Genomic DNA, 16,388 nt, shown 5'->3' with positions numbered 1-16,388 from the left:
TTAGTTAATTCCTATTACTACTACTAGAAAGCTTATTAGGGAAGTAGTAAAGATATATTTTGAGATATAGAAATATAATAGAACTAATAGTAGTTTTAATTATAAACTTACTATTTTTCTTAATATTTATTAATATATTAAGTTTTTAGAAAAAGTATTAGTAAGAGCTTTTCCTATTATATTAAAGGAACTAGTATAAGACTACTTCTATAATAACTAGCTCTCTTAATAAATATATAAAGAAGCCTATATAAATATTTATAGTTTTTTTTAAAAGCCCTAGTTACTATTATTAAAATTTAAATAAATAAAATACTATTACCTTAGTAACTATAATAATAAAAGACCTAAAAAGATAATATTCGAGCTTGTCTAAATACTAATTAATAACTTATATAAATTATAATATAGCCTTATTTCTATTTTAAGAAATACCGAATTCCTATATAATAAGATTATTATTTCTTATTAAGACTTACTAGTATACTAATATATAGTTTCGGACTCTCCTAATAAACTCGGCTAGCTTATTAATAAGCTCTAATTATCTATTATTACCTATAAAAAAAAGTAATAAATTAATACTAAAACCTATTTTACTAATTAATAATATTATTTTCAAAACTTTTTAAGCTATTATTTATCCGGAAATTATTAATATAAATCTAGCTATAACTTCGGAACCTATAATAACTATTTTAAGTCCCGTAATTATAATAATTATATTCCGAAGTTGTATTTTATATATAAGAGACCCGAATACTACTTATAGAAGTATATACTAGAGAAATAAGAAGCTAAAAAGGCTTGATTTAAGAATAGAAATATTTATTAATTTAGATCTCGAAATACCTATAACTTTAATAAATACTTTAATAGTATTTATATATAGTATGTTACTAAATTTAAAAAAGAAGAAAATAATAAGAATAATAAGAATAAACTAGTAAGTAATGCTTTTAAAGCCTTACTAGTAGAAATATTATTCTAATTTCTATTTTATTTTTATTAAGAGCTTTCCAGTTATTTCTATAAATCCTATTTCTATTATTCCTATAACTAATACTTTTATAAATAACCTTATTTCTCTTTCTTTTATATACTAGATAATAAATAAAAATTATATCTTAGAGCCTACTAAATAAATAGAAAATATTTAGATATTTATAATTAATAATATATTAAGATATAATACTTATTACTTTTATAGAATTATAATTAATACCGGAGCCTCTAGATTCTTAATTACTAGTTCTAACTAATTCCAAGCTTTATAGTAAACTAATAATAGTATTAAACTTAATAAAATTACTAAGAATTAAATTAATATCTAGTTTAGTATTAGATCTATATTCTCTATTAGATTTATAATAATAAGAATACTAATTAGACAAGTATAATTCTATATTATATTTATAAAAACTTTATTTCTATTTAGCTTAGCTAATATAAATAAGCTAGAGATCTATTTTAATAATCTTACTAATTATCTTATTACTTTTACTAGATACTTTATACTTATAATATAATATTTTGAATACTTTTTCTTGCTTTAGAATACTATTCTATAAAGCTTTATTTCCGAATTCTTTACTTATAATTCCTATTTTTTTTATAGAGATTAAATTATAATATTTATATTATTATTTCAGTTATTTATTTATTAGTAAACTCTGAAATATACTAGAATAAGCAAGCTATAATATTAATATAAAATACTATAAATAATACTAGAAATTCGGATAATTACTAGAATAATTCAAGTTTAATCTAAGAAATAATATTAGCTTTAATTATTCTATTATTATTAATATTTTCTATATTTCCGGTAAGCCTATATTTTATATTATTAATAAAGGCACTTAATATTAAGCTAGCTAGTAGCTTTAAAATATTAGTATATTATATACTTAGGATATTCTAAAGTAATATTAGATTAATATCTATTTAGGCCTTTCTAATTAGATTATAGTAAATACTAGAAAGTAGTTTATTAATAAGAAGTTTACTTAGCTTATAAATACTATAGGAACTAAGGTTAAAATCATTTTTATAAAAGCTTATAATTCTGTTAGAATTATAAAATACTATTATAGCCTGATTTAATATATTTACCTTATTATTATAGCCGAAATTAATAGAATTAATAAGAATACTATATTTTAAATAGCTTTTAAGGCTATTAATAATTCTGCTAGACCTAATAGTATTATTCTAATTCTCTTAATTTATAGTATTTTACCTTGAATAACTAAATATAATACTCTATTACTAATTATATTATAGTAATTAGTAGTACTTAAGAAAGTAATAATAGAAATTCAGAAGCTTTAAGCTAGATACCAGATTATAAATACCCTAAATACCTGAAATAGTTCTAGTATTACTAATATCTATAAACTTCTCTTAAATTCGAATATTCTTATATAATATAAAGAAAATACTAGTTAATCTAGTAATTAGAATAGGCTATATAAACTAGTAGCTATTAATAGGGAGAACTATATACTAGCTCTATTATATAGTAATATTACCTTTTACTTAACTTTTATAAAGCTCTTTTATATAGGAAATATTAAAGTTATTACTAATGGCCCTAAACCTAAACCTGTTTCTAAACTTTATAGTAAGACTAAAAATAATATAAATATAATTTCTCTTATTATTCCCGCTATTTTACTAAAGTATAATAGAGAATGCCTTTATAAGAACCCGGATATTATAATATTTCTATAGGATAATAACTTATATAAGAACTCTTATTAAGTTGAAATTACTAGCCTTTTAGAAAAAAAAAATATTTAAGGTTATTTCTAGATCTTAAATATTAAAAGAGATATATATCTTTAAATCTCGGTTTATTAATAAGATTAAGAAGTCGAGACTAGTTATTTAAACTTATAATAATAATAAGAAATATATAATATTAATATAATTACTTATTATTTAATATATTAGCCAGAGAATTATTCTTAGTATTACTATTATAATAATAGATATTATAGAGCTATATTTATATAATATCTTATAAGCTTATATCTAATTAATAATCTTATTTAATTATAATTTTTATATTAACTTACTTTATAAGCTTACTAGAAAACTAAATCTAAATAATAATTTGGTTCTAAAAATTATAAAACTATTATATAATATATTAGAGGCTAGGAATTACTAGTTTAAAACTTATTATTTCTATTATATTAATAAGCTTTCTATAGAATAGTGTGGGAGGGAAGCTGCGACAAGACAAAAACCCATATAAAGTATACCAGAGCGCAAAACGTGACTTGATAGCAAAACAATAAATCAAAAGCGTAAACAGTAAAGCATAAACAGTGTGCAGTGTGCAAAAGCTCAAATTAATTAAATACTCATAAAGGATTGTTCTCTAAGTCTACAGAAAAACCAGCTTTCTTATGTGATTTCCGCAAGTCACGTGCAAAAGGCCGCGGCCTTTGCCATGTGACCTAAACCTCAAAACCGCCAAAACAATACGATTTTCGACGAGTACGGCCTGCCATACCACAATAGTTAATTTATAACTCTTGCCTTTTCTATAGTAAGTAATTCTTCGGAATTATTAGCCTTTAAATTAATAATACCTTATTTATTAAAACTAATAATTTTATAAAAGTAGAATAACTAAAGCTTTATAAGGCTAAGTTCTTAACTAAAAAGTATAAATGCCTTATTTCTAATTATAATTTCAAGTTTAATAGAGGTATTATTTATATAAATATTACTAGAAATACTTTTATATAGGAATACTAATATAAAAACCTCTGAATTATTTCTATAAAGAATATTACTATTATAAGTAATAGAAGTACTATTTATTAAGATCTTTTTATTAAGAACTAATATACTACCTAATATATTAGAGAAGTATATATTATATTAGTCTATTAACTAGAAGCTTTATATAATCTATTAATTATAACTCAAGCTATTAAATTCTTAGAAACTAATATAAAGGCACTTAATAAGTATATTTAATAGTAAATTGAGAATATTACTAGAGAACTGAAATTTATAAAGCTAGTAAAGAAGTTCTTATATTTAATTGCTTTTATAAATGCTTTATTATAAATAATAGAAATCTCTTTTTCTAAATCGGATATATTCTAGTTCTAGTAAACGGAACTAGATATACTAATATTATTTACTAGTTCTCTACTAAATATAAGAGAGTTACCAGAAGCGTTTTAGCTTTAGAACTCTATAATATGGCTTATGGCTTTAATATAGGTACTTTAATTAAATCTTTAATTAATAGAATACTAGAAATAGAACTATTACTAGTAGTCTATACGGATTCGAAATCGTTATATAAATGCCTTATTAAATTGAGAATTACTCGAGAAAAGTATCTAATAATTAATATAATATATCTTTACTAGATATATAAATAATAAGAGATTATAGAAGTTAAATAAATTAAGAGAGAATTAAATCCTGCCGATTCTATAATGAAATCGAGGCTAATAAATGCCCTTAAGTACCTAATTAATACGAATACTATATAATTAGATATAGAGAAATAGATTAAGTATAAATAAAGCAGGAAATAAATATATGAAATAGGAAAATATTATAGGAAGAGAAGTTATATAGAAAAGGTTATAGCCTTTAGTATATAACTAAAACCTTAGACGTAATATAGATATATAAAGTATTTAGGAAATCTGATACTAGGCCGGATTAGAGAATTTGTATATAATTAGAGAGAGGTATTATTTTTCGCGTTTTTTAGAAAGTTTCTAGTATTAGTATAATTATTTCTTTGAAAGTTATATATATAGTTACGAGATATAGGATATGAGATATAAGTAATAAGATATGAGATACGGGATATAGTTATATAACTTTATATTCTATTAGTAACTCGACTAATAGACTAGATTCCTTTAGGCTTAATAGATTTAGGAATTATATATTAATACTATAATACTATAATCTCTATTTCTGAATAATAATAACTTTACTAACTAATATAACTAGTATTTCTATATTTATATAATAGTACTATATATTATTAGTAAACCGATATTTATTTATTTTTAAAAGAAACTTATAATTTAATACTTTTAAATATAACTAGATTTCTTTTTATTTTTAATAAAATATAATTTCCTTATATATTAGTAAATTAATATAATAAGAATTTTTAAAAAAATCTTTTTTAAAATATAATAGAAAATGGAAAATATTATTAAAAATTATAATTATAAAATAATAAAACAAATAAAAGAGGTTTCTATAAAAGATAATAAAAGCTTTTATTATTAAAATTTAAAAGAAAAGAAATTTTATAATTAATACTTTAGTTTAAATATAGAAATATATAATAAAATAAGTTTTTTTAATATTTATATTTATTTATATAACTAATAATTTTTTTTAATATTATATATATTTATAATAAATATTTATAAAATATTAATATTTCTTTTAAATTTTTTTAAGTTCTTAAACTTTATTTATATTTAAAAGCTTTAGTTATTACTTATATTAAATATAATAGTTATAAAAATAAGTATTTAAAACAGATTTATTTTGTATTTATTTCTTTTTTAATTAGATTTCTAATTTATTTATATAAAAATAATTTAAATTAAAAATTCTTTTAAGTTTTTAAACTTTAATATAATATAATATAATTAATTTAAGCTATATAGTTTTTATTTAAAATAAGTAATTAAAAGGTTATTAAGAAAAAGAAATATAAGAATTATAAAACTAGAAAATTGCCCTTTTTATCTTTTCTTAAATAACTTTACTATTATTTATTTAAAGTAAAGCTATTAGATTTAATTTAATTATAATATATTAAACTTTAATATTTTAAGAACTTTTATAATTTAGATAATATTTGGTATTATAATTAAAAGGCTATAAAAGCGTGATTTTATTCCAGATACAATTTTTATAAAAAGCTATAAAAATTAATTATTTAAACAATTTTCGAATTATGTTTTCGACTCTTAATATCTGATTTATAATATATATTTACTCTATTAAAAATAGCAAATACTCATATATTATACCTATATATTATACTTTCTTTTCCTATACTTCTATTATTACTTTAAATATTTCCTCTCTTTAATTCTTCTTACTCTATTTATAAGTATAAGAGTAAGAGAGGAGAAAAGGAGAAAGGGGAAAAGAGAGAGGAGAGAGGATAAAAGGGCAGGGCAAGAGAACCTTACTAAAAATTAATATTATAAAGCACTAAATTTTTAGTATTTATAGCCCTAAAATTAGTAATAAGTAGCCTATAATTATAAAGCTTTCTTTTTCTTATGAGTCGTATGCCTTAAAGCTCACTTTTTGCTTTCCACTTTTCACTTTTCACTCGCCCTTTACCTCTCCCCCCTACCCCCATCCCCATCTACCCCTCACCTCTCACCCCTCTCTCGTATATATATAAATAAGAATTAAAAAGAGAGTAATATTTTAAGTAGTAATAATAAGTAGAGGCATAGGAAGAGGGGGCATAATATATAGGCAATTTTTAATAGGGTACGCACGTGCCACAAGTCGGACATCAAAAGTCGAAAACCGGATTCGAAAATCGCTTGGACGATTGATCCTTACGGCTTTCCGTAGGTTTTGCTGTTCTCGCTAAAAATCGATTTTAAAGCTAGTTTCGCCTACCGCTTGTATCCAAAGGCTTATGCCGACTGGCTGTGCCATGTACCTTCGACGGTATACTGCCGGCTCTAATTCTTGAAAAGAACGACGATTTTCTCTCCCGACAGCTCTCCGGCCCTGACAACCTCCATCGATTGCTTCACCTGCTCAAATCCACCCTGTACCACACGCAAAGGGTGATGATGCAGTTTGCCCTCCTCGACGAGCCTTCCGGCAACGCGCCAGAGCAAAGCACCAAACTCACGCTCCTCATCTGAGCCCTCACGCCCGTAGGGTGCAGGCCAGGTCGAGCCCTCCCCGAAAATGGTTGGGCCAAGAGTCCAATCGGTGGTCACCATCTTCCGCGTAGCTGCGTGCTCAGGAAACGGGTTGAGGGACACGTATCGCCCCCCGGCGCGGCTGATGGCCTTGAAACATACCGTTGTGGATTCCACGTTTGTGATGCAGTCCAGTGCATATCGGAGGTTGTTTTTGGTGTAGGCGCGCTAACGAGAAAGTTGGTGTCAGCTGGAGCGTCGCCATCTGGGTACTCGTAGGAACCCGAAATACTTACAATCTTCTCCGCACATTGTGCATCACGATAGTCAAACACCTCTTGAGCGCCACTTTCCTTCGCCAGGCCAAAGTTGTGAGGTGAGCAAGTCGCGATGGGAACGTAGCCAGACCTGAATACCGTGTGTCAGACACATTCTAACTCCAAGGGAGTGCCGCTGATGATCCGAGCGCACGTGACGCCACTTTCGGTGAAGACCAAGCACAATACTGACGGCAATAGTGAGAAAATGATTGGGTTTTGCGACGTACTCTCTCAAGAACTGCATTGTGATAGTGGCCGTAGCCGTGCTCCCGCCGTACACAAGGACATATGTCGTCTTGCTAGGCTTAGCATCGCTTGTGTACGGCAATGGAATGTCAAGCAGCTTCAAAGCCAGGCCAGCCGTGCTGATGCCCGCAGGCAACGCAGCGGCAGCCTCCGCGGTCCAGCTGTCAGGTACCTTAGCCCAGATCCGTCCACGCGTAATCGTATACTGGGCGAAGGCCCCCTGGTCGGGCGTGCGAGGGCACATCTCGTTCTGGGCTCCGTAAACCCGGTCGCCCACCTTGATGTGCGTAATCTCGGAGCCAACCGCGACCACCGTCCCACAGTAGTCGGTGCCCAGGAAGGCCCACGGCGTGGCGAAGTTGCCTCGCATCTTGGTATCGCTAGGGTTAAGCGCGACGGCCTCGACGCGGACGTAGACCTGATCTACGGGCAGCTTTGGGCATGGCGCGTCATCCCAGATTATCACCTCATCGTGGTCGTTGACTGTCAAAGCCCTCTGTTTCAGAGGCGGCGTGAAGGTGGATGTGGTCTCGGTGGCTAGGCTGCCCATTGTGACTGTTGTGGGGGGGTTGGAAGCTGTGCTGTGTAATTCGACCTTTTATCTATCCTTGACTGCATCACATGTATAATGTACCGAATGATTCGAAGGACCTCGTTTAAACTTTTCTAGATAATGCAGATGCCCACGGCGTTTCTCGGTGATTAGAAAATGCCGAAAGTCAGCATGTAAAAGGTTTCATGATTATGGCAAAGATCAACCACGGGCAACGATAACAGGTTATCTTCATTAACTTAGAAAATCGGTTCTAAAACGGAGCGGAGCTCCGTCCCCGCTGAGTCTGTTGCCAGTATGATTGAGCCCTCTTGGCCCTCTTCTTCTCCTTGATCGCGAGGTATGTATCACCCTCAACCCTGGTTTTTTTTTTTTCTTTCTTTTTTTTCTTTTCGCAGTCTAACAATATCAGGATAATTCCAGTAAACAAAATCCACGAAAGACGTCATGGGCGTTGTAAGGCCTCAACTCACGGCGCCGCCCAAAGCCCCCAAGGCGCTTCTGTGCATTCATGGGGCCGGAGGTTCAGCAACCATATTTCGCGTCCAGACGGCCAAACTCCGCATGGCATTAAGACACGAGTTTGAATTCGTCTATGCCACTGCCCCCTTCATATCCAAGCCCGGCCCGGGTGTACTGCCGCTGTTTCAAGGCATGGGCCCTTACTACTCCTGGTTTAAGAAGGACGACAGCGACAAAAACATCAGAGTGAACCCATTGGAAAACGTAGAGAATTCCAGCGCCAACGCGTCGGTGGGCGAGCGGCTCTTGGCCGTGAACACGCCCGTGCAGAAGGTTATCGAAGACTGGCAGAAAAATAACCCGCAGACACCCATCGTCGGCGTGCTCGCCTTCTCCGAGGGCGCATTGGTAGCTACATTGCTGATATGGCAGCAGCAGATGGGAAGGCTACCATGGTTCCCAAATATGAACAGTGCTATGTTCATTTGCTGCTACTATACCGAGGAAGCTACAGACTACATGAGGGCCGAGTCACCGGATGGCCAGGAAACCCTTTTGATCAACACACCGACGTTGCATCTCCAAGGCCGTCAAGATTTTGTTCTTGAAGGGTCAAAGAAGATAGTTGCAACGCATTACTTGCCTCAAAATGCTGATGTGTTGGAATTCGACGGGCAGCACCACATTCCAAAAAGGAAGGATGATCTTGATGAGGCTGTCAGGCGTTTTCTCAACATGTACAAATATTAGAAACCCAGAGCAGTAGAAGGTTGGTCGGAGCAGATTTATATTAGAAACATCCATTCAATCTCCGACGACCGTCTTCCGCGTGGTGCTTAAAACACAATCCCATGTGGCCTTAATGGAACGGAATAGGTGAATGCAGACAGCTTCTACCTTCTGCAAGATCTGACGCTAGAGGCAGCGACTGTTTACGCAGCAGACGTGCCATGTAGCAGCGGCTAATGAGGATCTTCTCAGCGACAAACAAACGGAGGATCTCATACTGCCTTGGTAGTCAGACTTTGGTTTGCAGACCTATGCCCGTAGTTGGAGTGGAGACTAATCATTATTACGAGTGACGTAAGTATGGATTTGAGAAGACCGGTATTATTTTTTAAATAATGGCGTAGCTGATAAAATTACTAAAGATTCCCTTAAAATATAAAACTTTTTCTCTTTCAGAAATTAATAGGAATTAACGCAAAACCCCATAATAAAGTTACTATTTTTTGAACTAAACCGGTATAAATAGAATACATCCTTCTATAATATATAAAAAGACAAGCCAATATTATATATATATATATATTATATACTTTCTTCTAATACAAATTATTATACTATAAATGCATCTTATAGCTACTTATTCATTACTATACTGGCTTAAATAGAACCCACAGTATCTTTTATAAAAGGCTATAAGAATTAGAAGACTAAGCGAACTTATAACTTATAACTTAATAAACGCATGCCTTACCTTACCAAAATCGTTTATATATTACGCCTCCTCTCCCTATACCTCTATTACTACTTAAAATATTACTATCCCTTTAATTCTTATTTATATATATGAGAGAGAGGGGTGGGGGCTATAGGGGGCGTGGGGAGGGTGAGCGAGCAAGTTAAAAGTTAAAGGTTAAAAGTATAAAGTAAGCTTTAAGGTATGCAAGTTATAAAGAAAAGAAAGTCCTATAATTATAAGCTTCTTATTACTAAATTTTAGGGCGAGAGTCGCTAAATTATAGGCTATAAGTACTAAAAAAATTAGTACTTAACTTTTTTATAAGGTGCGGTATATATTTTTAGTAAGGTTCTCTCGTTTTGCCCTGTACTTCTTTCCTCTCATATTCCCTCTCTCCTACCCTATACTTATAGAGAGAGAAAGAAGAATTAAAGAGAGTAAATATTCTAAGTAATAGAGGCACAGGGAGAGGGGGCGTGGTGTGTGGGCTTTTGCGACATTTGGTGGGGTGTATACGTCTGTACCGAGTTATTAGTTATTAGTTATAAGTCGTAAGTTAAAAGTTCACTTGGTCTTTGGATTCTTATGGCCTTTTCGTAATCTTCTCCCTGAGACCACCCAGCCACGCGCCTCCGGTTAGTCTTTAATATATTAAAATCTGGGTCGAAATTCGACATTTTCTATAATAACTTCTATAATAAATAATAATTAAATTTTTATAATTTTATAGCGCGTAATACTATAGACTGGGTATTATTTGATATTATTCTTTTAGGGAAGTTAATTGTATTTGCTATTAAAGAAATTAATCGGGGGTTTGATTTTCAGGCTCGATTCGCTAACAAATTTGGCGGGTATATAGCGCAACTAAGCGGAGGCGCGTGCCAGCCCGAGCTCGTGCAGCAAAGTCTCCTGCTACTAATCTTCTAAAGATTCTAGTATAAAATTACAAGGTATATACTTCGTATATACACCTTATAATACAGTTCTTGAGAGTGGTTCTCTTCCGGGGTTCTTGCAGTAATCCTGAGTTAAGCATCGGTCCGAAAAGGGAAAAGTTTAGGGTAGATTTTTATACGGTTTTGGATTAAAAACGTGAAAGCGAGAGAACGAGAGAACGAGATTTGCAAAGGAACTTAAAAATTAGCTATATAAGTAAAGAACCTTAATATAAAATTTAATAACTTATATATTTATAAGATCTTTTAACTTAGAGTTTATAGGTTTACTTTAATTAATATAGAACTATATTATTAATTTAATTTAAATATTCTTTTAAAAACAAAAAGTTATTAAATAATTATTTTATAAAATTATAATTATTAAACTCTAAAACTATAAAAGTAATATAAAATAAGTAATTTTTATATTATAATTTTTATATTATAATTTTTATTAATAAGATTAGAAACTAATAATATAGAAATTTTAGTTTTATTAATAAAATTAGAAACCAATAATATAGAAATTTAATTTTAATAGAATTACTAGTTATATAAATAGTAAAGTCTAAAGATTAATGATTTTAGTAAAAAAAGAGTGTGCATTGACTCGTGTGCACTGACTCTTGTATACTGACTCCTGTGCACTGACTCGTTTGCACTGACCTTGGATCTCGGTTACCGCCTAAAATGCTACCTGCAGTCCGAGTTTTTCCTTCCCCCCAGCAGAATACGCACCCAAACTGGCGGCGAATTCTAGGCGCAGCTTTCCCCATTACAGTTCATGTGTGTGCGGCCATACAATATTTCCATCTTTAATTTATTCGTGGCTGCTTTTGTCTCTCCTGAGGTCTGCCGGATGCTACGAATACTGTTTCGACACAGATATTCCTCCCATCGTCACCAGCAAGAAACGCACAGCGACGCCACCGTAATCGAAACTTGTAGCTCAACCACTAGCATCCAAGACGATGGAGAAGCCCGCCAACTGCGCTTACGTATCCACTGCGACGCCAGAGAAAAGCGACCATACAGACATATCTTCCGAAGAGAATGGGAACACACGGGAGTTGGTGGAGGACGGTGACAAGCGGGAGTACCTTACCGGCGTCCGACTCTGGCTGGTGCTTGCCTCTGTCACTCTTGTCGCCTTCGTTATGCTGCTCGATATGTCCATCATCGTGACGGCAAGTTCTTAAAGTTTGCTATCAGCAGGTCTACGGCCTCTGACCCCGTGTGACCAGGCGATTCCTCAAATCACCAACGACTTCCACTCTCTTGACGACGTGGGGTGGTATGGCAGCGCGTTTCTCCTGGCTAAGTGCGTCCAGTTCACATATCCCGCAACCAACCCTTGTCTGTTTCCAATGTCCATTAACTAATTGTCGTTATATCTCATCAGCTGCGCCTTTCAACCTCTAGCAGGCCGATTATACACACTAATAAGTTCCAAGGTACGATCTTTTATCCTCTCGAGCGGACCGGCATTGCTGATGCAGTTCAGTCTACTTTTCTCGTCTTCCTCCTCGTCTTCGAGGTCGGATCCGTCGTGTGTGGCTCCGCCCAGTCATCCAAGGCCTTGATACTGGGACGAGCTGTGGCTGGCCTTGGAGGTTCTGGCATCATGAATGGTGCCCTAACCATCATCTCTGCCAGTTCCCCCTTGGAAAAGCAACCGCGTACGTCTCTCGCCCCCTTTTACGTGTTCGTATTCTATCAGTCAGCTGACATGATTTACAGTCATGGTAGGGATCATGATGGGATGTAAGTAATCACAAAGACAGTGAACGTTAACGATTCCGTCTTTGACATGCATCAGTGAGCCAGATGGGCATCGTATGTGGACCGCTCTTTGGAGGCGCTTTCACACAACGTGTAAGTTGGCGATGGTGTACGTATCGTCCGGGTAGTCGTCGGCTTGATTATTCTGATAATCTAGTTAGGCTTCTACATCAACATTCCCATTGGTGCTATTGCAGCCATTCTCCTCCTCGCCATTTATATCCCCGACCATCGTTCCCCCGAGGCCACGTCCAGTCAAACGAGCATTAAAACGATATTTTCCAAACTCGACCTGACTGGCTTCGTCTTCTTCGCAGGTTTCGCCATCATGATCGAGCTAGCACTCTCGCGGGGAGCATCCGACTACGCCTGGAACAGCCCCACCGTGATCGGCCTATTTTGCGGTGGTGGCATTTCCTTGATCGTGTTTATGGCCTGGGAGCACCGTGTTGGTGACGGCGCCATGATCCCAGCTTCTGTTGTTCGCAGGCGCGAAGTCTGGAGCGCTTCCCTGTACCTTGGCTTCTTCTCCGGAGCATTACTCTGCTTCTCGTACTACATGCCCATCTACTTCCAAGCTGTCAAGGGAGCACCTGCCCTGATGAGTGGAGTGTATATGCTCTCCGGCATTCTGCCTCAGCTTTTTATGGCAATCATGTCCGGCGTACTGAGTAAGTATTTAATAGGATCCACTGACAGCACAATTTTGATGACTAACATCCACAGTTGGAAAAACGGGCTACTATCTACCGTGGGCATTAGCCAGTGCTGTGGTTATGCTTGTTGGTGCCGGCTTAATGACAACCATAACGGTGAAAGCGACGGTGGCCCAGTGGGTCATGTATCAGTTTGTCGCCGGATTGGGTCGAGGCTGTGGCATGCAAACAGTGAGACCCCTCCTTTTACCTTTAAATACCATAAAAGCTACCTACTAATACTCTCACCTAACTAGCCTGTCATTGCGATTCAGAACACGCTCACAGTTGAGCAAGTCCCACTTGGAATATCACTGGTCATCTTCATACAGACCTTTGGTGGGTCACTCGCGCTGACAATTGCGCAACTCGTTTTCGATAGGTGCCTAGAGGCAGCTATTCCCAAGTATGCCCCTACAGCAAATGTGAGCGCAATAGTCCACGCTGGCGCGACTGCGTTTCCCTCAGTTGTCACACCTGCAGAGCTCCCTGGTGTTTTGAGTGCATACGCCTATGCCGTGGACAAGGTTTTCTACGTTGCGCTAGGGGCTTCGGCATCGACCTTCCTCTTCGCCTGGGGCATGGGTTGGCGTAGGATTCAGCAAAAGAAGGTCAATGATTCAGGAACCTCAGACTAAACCACATCCAAGTACATTGCCCGTGGAAGACTGACAGGGGTCAATAGATAGGTGAAAATATCAAGGCAAGGTTGGTAGATTCCTCCAAAAAAAAAATTGCCATAGGGAGGAGGGTAGGGTGGTGAATGGTCGGCATTGCCCTCTGCCCCCATTCGGTATTAAATATCTAATTACTCTATATACACTCGTAGGACTCAAGCTTCTAAAAGACATCTTATACTTGGGAAACGACAGAATCCTCGTTGCCCGGCGATTGTTATACAGCCATGTTCAGTGATTTTTCCTGCTAAGTTCTGCTCGTTTGTGGGGATAATATTTGGGACAAGAACATGAAAGCATGCTGTCTGGTCAAACGGAGAATCTCTGCGTGATGCCGCTGGAAGTTCTGGAGAATGGTGATATACCCAGAACCACTGCTTACTCCTTCCCACATTACACCGAGGAACCGAGCCGCCTGTGTAAACCCCGTTGTATCCCCTCTCCTGTTTGATTGCAAGAGTTTGTTCCCGTCGCCAGCAATCGAAGCAGTCGATATTTCTCTCACCATAATGCCGCTTCCCTGAGGCACACCAAGCTCTACCTCAATTTTGCACAGAATACCGACCCCTGTGTGCAGTGTTGTGCAGGCCGACACCAACGAGCTGGCGAGCGGATTTAGTTGGGAGAACGACTCACCCACCAAGCAGTCGGCCTCCAGCCCATTGCCGGAAATATTGCCTCCGGGCAGCTGCCACACTGCGTTTTGCGACGCTTGGACGGACATTTCCTGGCACAAATTATCTGCCAGCGCCTCCATGATTTTGATGCATACTGTGTAGCAATGCGAAGCCAGAAGGATGGTTCTTGTCTGCTGACAGCCCTCCAGCACGGTGGGCTTTCCACGAGGTGTCTGGACTTGGAGGGTCATCAGGAAATTCTGGAAAGTGCCAAATACCTTGCCAACGGGATCTATTATTTCTAATGAATTAGACATGGCCAAGTCATGCATGGATATGGGAAACGCAGGGCGCGCTTACAGTTTTGGATATCTTTATGATGCCACTGGTTGGCCAGGAAGTGAATATAGTCCTCCAAAGTCTTGGATATGCTAGATAGGCGCTCGAAAACGTCTTGGTGCTGACAAGCCGTTGAAGCGGGTTCTCCCTCTGTCGAGAGTGAGGTCAAGGTGGTCTGTGGGTGGTACGATGTTGGATCCTCAAGGTCATTGAATCTTCCTAAAGGACTTTCCATAAAGCCTTGCCAGGACCAGTCCGGTAAGGAATCAATGTCTCCTTCATCAAATGTGCTCAACAACCCAAGTGATAGCATGTCTAATGAAATATCATGGCCGGTTGCCACCAGCGGTTGATGTGACTGAATTTCTTCTTCTTGTGTAACAGGAGACGCTATAGAGGATGCACTGTCTTGCCTCCTTGTTGTCTGCCTTGGATTCCTGCGACTGTATACACATTTGTGCCTAGCCCGCTCGCAACGCTGGCATTGTGCGGGAGACCTCGTACTCCTGGGGCATTTGAGCTTCTGGATGTGGCAACGGTCGCATGATCTGCGGAAGGCTTGTATAGAATTCTTGTTGGTAGCGTAGTCGGTCGTGTCCGAGACTTGTCGCTGAGGGTTTTCGCAGATGTCCATGGTTGCAGTTGAGCACGGATGAGGGCTGTTTATGCTTGGAGTTTGGAAGAGATCTTCACGTGGAACATATGGATCTCGGTTATAAGGAAAATCGATGTTGGTAAGTCTGTGATTTATGTGAGAACCATTCAAGTCTGATTCTCTGCACTGAGACTCTCGGTTCACCAGCCGCCTACCCGAACCACTGCGGCCAGCTTTACTTCATGATTCATGATTCATGAATCATGATCAATGATACGCACCAAATCCCAGCAAATCAGAACGTTTAACGCGGAATATTCACTCTCTGATTTGCTCAGGGTTACACACTTAGAAGTGCATGGCCCAGTGCAAAACTAACCGCAGCGCAACTGATAGGTCTGAGCAAATGAAATATTCTTAATTCATAGCGAATATAAGCTAAGAGCACGGAACGAATGCGAACATTTCGCCGCTGTCCCGTGCTAATCTCCTACCAAAAAACGTAAGATCTTACTAAAAGCACTACTTATACGAACTATCCAATCGAATCGATTCCGCCACCTATTTAACTTAAAGGCGGTGTACTATCCCTTCGTTCCGTGAGACATGGTCCGTATAGCAAGGGGGCCTGGCTCAGGGCAAAAGGCAACGGATAACTAATAAGTTTATAAGCAAAGGCACGCTTTTACAGTCTGAGCCAGGCCTCCTTGTTAATACGGACCATGTCTCACCGGAGGAAGGGATAGTCCGACCTGGCGTGCTTGAACGTTGCTTACTTG

At 36.0% G+C, this 16,388-nt stretch overlaps 3 protein-coding genes across 3 annotated transcripts; 2 read left to right on the top strand and 1 right to left on the bottom strand.

Moving 5' to 3' along the window:
• Positions 1–6,586: 6,586 nt before the first annotated feature.
• K444DRAFT_619200 (GroES-like protein) lies at positions 6,587–8,062 on the bottom strand. Its single transcript, XM_024881471.1, has 3 exons — positions 7,465–8,062; positions 7,214–7,325; positions 6,587–7,145 (listed from the first exon to the last, which is right to left on the bottom strand). Exons 1-3 carry the CDS (start codon positions 8,031–8,033, stop codon positions 6,729–6,731), a joined length of 1,098 nt encoding a protein of 365 aa, XP_024730335.1. The 5' UTR covers positions 8,034–8,062; the 3' UTR covers positions 6,587–6,728.
• Positions 8,063–8,323: 261 nt separating this feature from the next.
• On the top strand, positions 8,324–9,312 carry K444DRAFT_599577 (oxidoreductase). Its single transcript, XM_024878581.1, has 2 exons — positions 8,324–8,376; positions 8,449–9,312. Exon 2 carries the CDS (start codon positions 8,484–8,486, stop codon positions 9,246–9,248), a length of 765 nt encoding a protein of 254 aa, XP_024730334.1. The 5' UTR covers positions 8,324–8,376; positions 8,449–8,483; the 3' UTR covers positions 9,249–9,312.
• Positions 9,313–11,690: 2,378 nt separating this feature from the next.
• K444DRAFT_571748 (efflux pump) lies at positions 11,691–14,325 on the top strand. The gene is made up of 9 exons (XM_024877328.1): positions 11,691–12,091; positions 12,149–12,225; positions 12,307–12,358; positions 12,409–12,583; positions 12,645–12,668; positions 12,724–12,795; positions 12,848–13,357; positions 13,413–13,573; positions 13,639–14,325. Exons 1-9 carry the CDS (start codon positions 11,876–11,878, stop codon positions 14,017–14,019), a joined length of 1,668 nt encoding a protein of 555 aa, XP_024730333.1. The 5' UTR covers positions 11,691–11,875; the 3' UTR covers positions 14,020–14,325.
• Positions 14,326–16,388: the final 2,063 nt, after the last annotated feature.

This window comes from Hyaloscypha bicolor (genome assembly GCF_002865645.1).
Source record: "Hyaloscypha bicolor E unplaced genomic scaffold K444scaffold_153, whole genome shotgun sequence".
NCBI lineage: Eukaryota > Fungi > Ascomycota > Leotiomycetes > Helotiales > Hyaloscyphaceae > Hyaloscypha > Hyaloscypha bicolor.
Note: the sequence above shows the minus strand (reverse complement) of the source record. Positions and strands in the feature narration are given on the sequence as shown.

Coding starts and splice junctions, on each gene's coding strand:
- K444DRAFT_619200 (XM_024881471.1), bottom strand. CDS start 8,033: ATGGGCAGCCTAGCCACCGAGACCACATCCACCTTCACGCCGCCTCTG. Junction 7,326..7,464: donor ACAATGCAGTTCTTGAGAGA/GTACGTCGCAAA, acceptor CACGGTATTCAG/GTCTGGCTACGTTCCCATCG. Junction 7,146..7,213: donor CACAATGTGCGGAGAAGATT/GTAAGTATTTCG, acceptor CTTTCTCGTTAG/CGCGCCTACACCAAAAACAA.
- K444DRAFT_599577 (XM_024878581.1), top strand. CDS start 8,484: ATGGGCGTTGTAAGGCCTCAACTCACGGCGCCGCCCAAAGCCCCCAAG.
- K444DRAFT_571748 (XM_024877328.1), top strand. CDS start 11,876: ATGGAGAAGCCCGCCAACTGCGCTTACGTATCCACTGCGACGCCAGAG. Junction 12,226..12,306: donor AGCGCGTTTCTCCTGGCTAA/GTGCGTCCAGTT, acceptor ATATCTCATCAG/CTGCGCCTTTCAACCTCTAG. Junction 12,584..12,644: donor CCCCTTGGAAAAGCAACCGC/GTACGTCTCTCG, acceptor CATGATTTACAG/TCATGGTAGGGATCATGATG.